Here is a 2,260-nt window from a genome sequence, read left to right on the forward strand (position 1 = left end):
ACCCTGGGGACACACAGCACCCTGGGGACACACACACAGCACCCTGGGGACACACATGGAGAAACCCAGAAAACAAACAGAACATGGACCCAGAGTGCCACAAACCTTCTGGCTCTGTGTTCTCTTTGAGGTGCACTTGCTTCAGTGGGCAGCAGAAGATTTCGTGACACTTAGCACGAAAAGGGGACTCTTTTTTCTTTAATTCCGCAGATTGGATGGAATCTTGCCGTAACATAATGTACTCCTGAGTGCCAGGGGGAGCGTCATCCATAACTGTGGTACCCACACAACAAAATGAACTCAAGTTAGAGCTCGAGGAAAGCAATCCCGAGAAGCAAATCAACTACACAACGTCAGGGTGGGGGAGACAGGAGGGGAAGAAAGGTTCATGGAAGGAAAACAAACTTTCAAGTGTAAAGTATCTTAGTCATGGTGGTAGAAGGGTGGGAAAAAACATTTACTTTTATAAACAGTGTTTCTGATAAACCTCCACACTTCACCCCATTTCATGCAGCTTTGATAAACAGTGGAATATCCCAATCACCCCGCTCTGGAAAGGAACACAGCTCCCTCCTAGATCTGTTTTATTCCCCCCCAGCACCTCTACCCCTTCTGCAGGCAGGTGAGGAGGAAAGCAAAGCAAAGATGCTTTTGTGGCCTGGGCAGAGGCAGTGTCTGCACTAAGAGCAGTCACCCCACACCTGTGGGAATCTGCTCCCCCAGGTACAGGAGGTGCCTTTGTCAGGACACAGAATTCCTCCCATTCCTCAGAGCAAGGATAACCCAGCGACATCTGACTCCATCATCATGTGCAGCCCACAGAAGAGCAGATGTACAAAGAGAAAGCACATTAATCTTCTGATGGTTTTCTTGTAAAACAGCAAGCAATTTGTAAAGCTGATCTCCTAAATCAATACTGCCATTAATAACGTAAAGGACACGCAGTCTGAAACGCTTCTGAATGGGGTTAGACTGTCAAATGGCAAAAAGATAAAATATATAGCATAAAGAAAGTTCCAGCTACCTCAGAGTATTACATTACCAGAAAGAATTGAAACACTTTTCCACTATCTAAAAAATGAAGCCTTAATAACAGAGATAGTGAGATTCCTCAGCTTTAGGCACAAATCATCACATGAACAAAACTGAGCTGATATTTCCCAAGCCTTTAACCACCAATTGTTCTTTATAGTGTAACACAGAGATACAAAACCATACCCAAAACCAAACCTGGATTCCCAATCATATGCGAAAAACCCCCAAAAATTAAAAAATAAAAATAAAAAAGAATCCAAGAATTTCAGGAATGGGGGAAGGAACTACTGACAGGCTCGACTAAAACAATTTGATGGAGACCAAACCCGCAGCAACTGCGTACACCAGAGGAATTTACTCAGCAGTAAATGTAAAATAACTGCAGTAACTGTTACATTTCCTAATCAAAGCACTCAGCTTGCTAAATATCACCCTGTAGCACATTCTTTAGCTCAAATAAAATAATAATAATTACATTAATAAAAACTTGCTGTCAACAATTTCTTCCTCGTGTAAGCTTTACTGAGAGAAGGAGATCTTTAGGGTGGCTGCCGGCACCAGGATGTTTTTCAAGATAAATTCAAACATGTTTACTTTATATAAACACAGCAGCTAAACAGTCTGCTGGTTTGTGTCTTTCTTTTATGTCCAACTGCATTTCAGTCCCATCCAGAATTGCCAGAAACCATAACATCAGCCCTGTCCATAGCCTTGGCTCGGCTTCCACCCGAATCATCTTTGATGTAATTCCGAGTTTAATAACGCTGTAAGGAAATATCCCCCCTGCTTTTACCCAGAGAGGCTTCAGCTCTGCTAGCTAGCAGCCACAGGGTAAATAAAATCCAGGCAAAACAAATCCTCCTGCTCCTGTTGGACTATTGTTCTTGTGTGTGTGACACAACTGAACACAACAAAATGACACTTCCATGGATCCACTCACTCCTTGAATGAACTTTTCAAGTCATTACCTGGAACATGAGTTTTCCTCAGTTCCCTGACTTCTCACAGCCTGGTTAGTTTTACATGCTGTGAGCCCCAGGATGCTCACCCTAGAATAAATCAGTTTGGCTGGCATTCTGGAAGGACTCAAGCCACAGAGAGCATCAGAGCCCCCCTTAAATCCTGCACCCACAAAGTGAAGGGAACCCCTTCTCTGTGGCACGGGGGGGAGAAGATCCAGCCCCCAGGATGGCTTTTGGGAACGATGAGAGCAGCAGCTGATGCC

General features: G+C 44.0%; 1 protein-coding gene across 6 annotated transcripts in view; it reads right to left on the minus strand.

Moving 5' to 3' along the window:
• The window catches only part of FGF13 (fibroblast growth factor 13), a 196,837-nt gene that overhangs the window by 92,262 nt on the left and 102,315 nt on the right, over positions 1 to 2,260 (minus strand). For 4 of the 6 annotated variants that reach the window (XM_015626541.3, XM_015626545.3, XM_015626542.3 and 1 more), the window contains exon 2: positions 106 to 273. The exons of the other annotated variants lie outside the window; for them this stretch is intronic. In XM_015626541.3, coding sequence (XP_015482027.1) covers positions 106 to 273 — 168 coding nt within the window. The remainder of the gene's footprint in view (positions 1 to 105; positions 274 to 2,260) is intronic. 6 annotated transcript variants of the gene reach the window in all.

Source organism: Parus major, chromosome 4A (assembly GCF_001522545.3).
Source record: "Parus major isolate Abel chromosome 4A, Parus_major1.1, whole genome shotgun sequence".
Lineage (NCBI taxonomy): Eukaryota > Metazoa > Chordata > Aves > Passeriformes > Paridae > Parus > Parus major.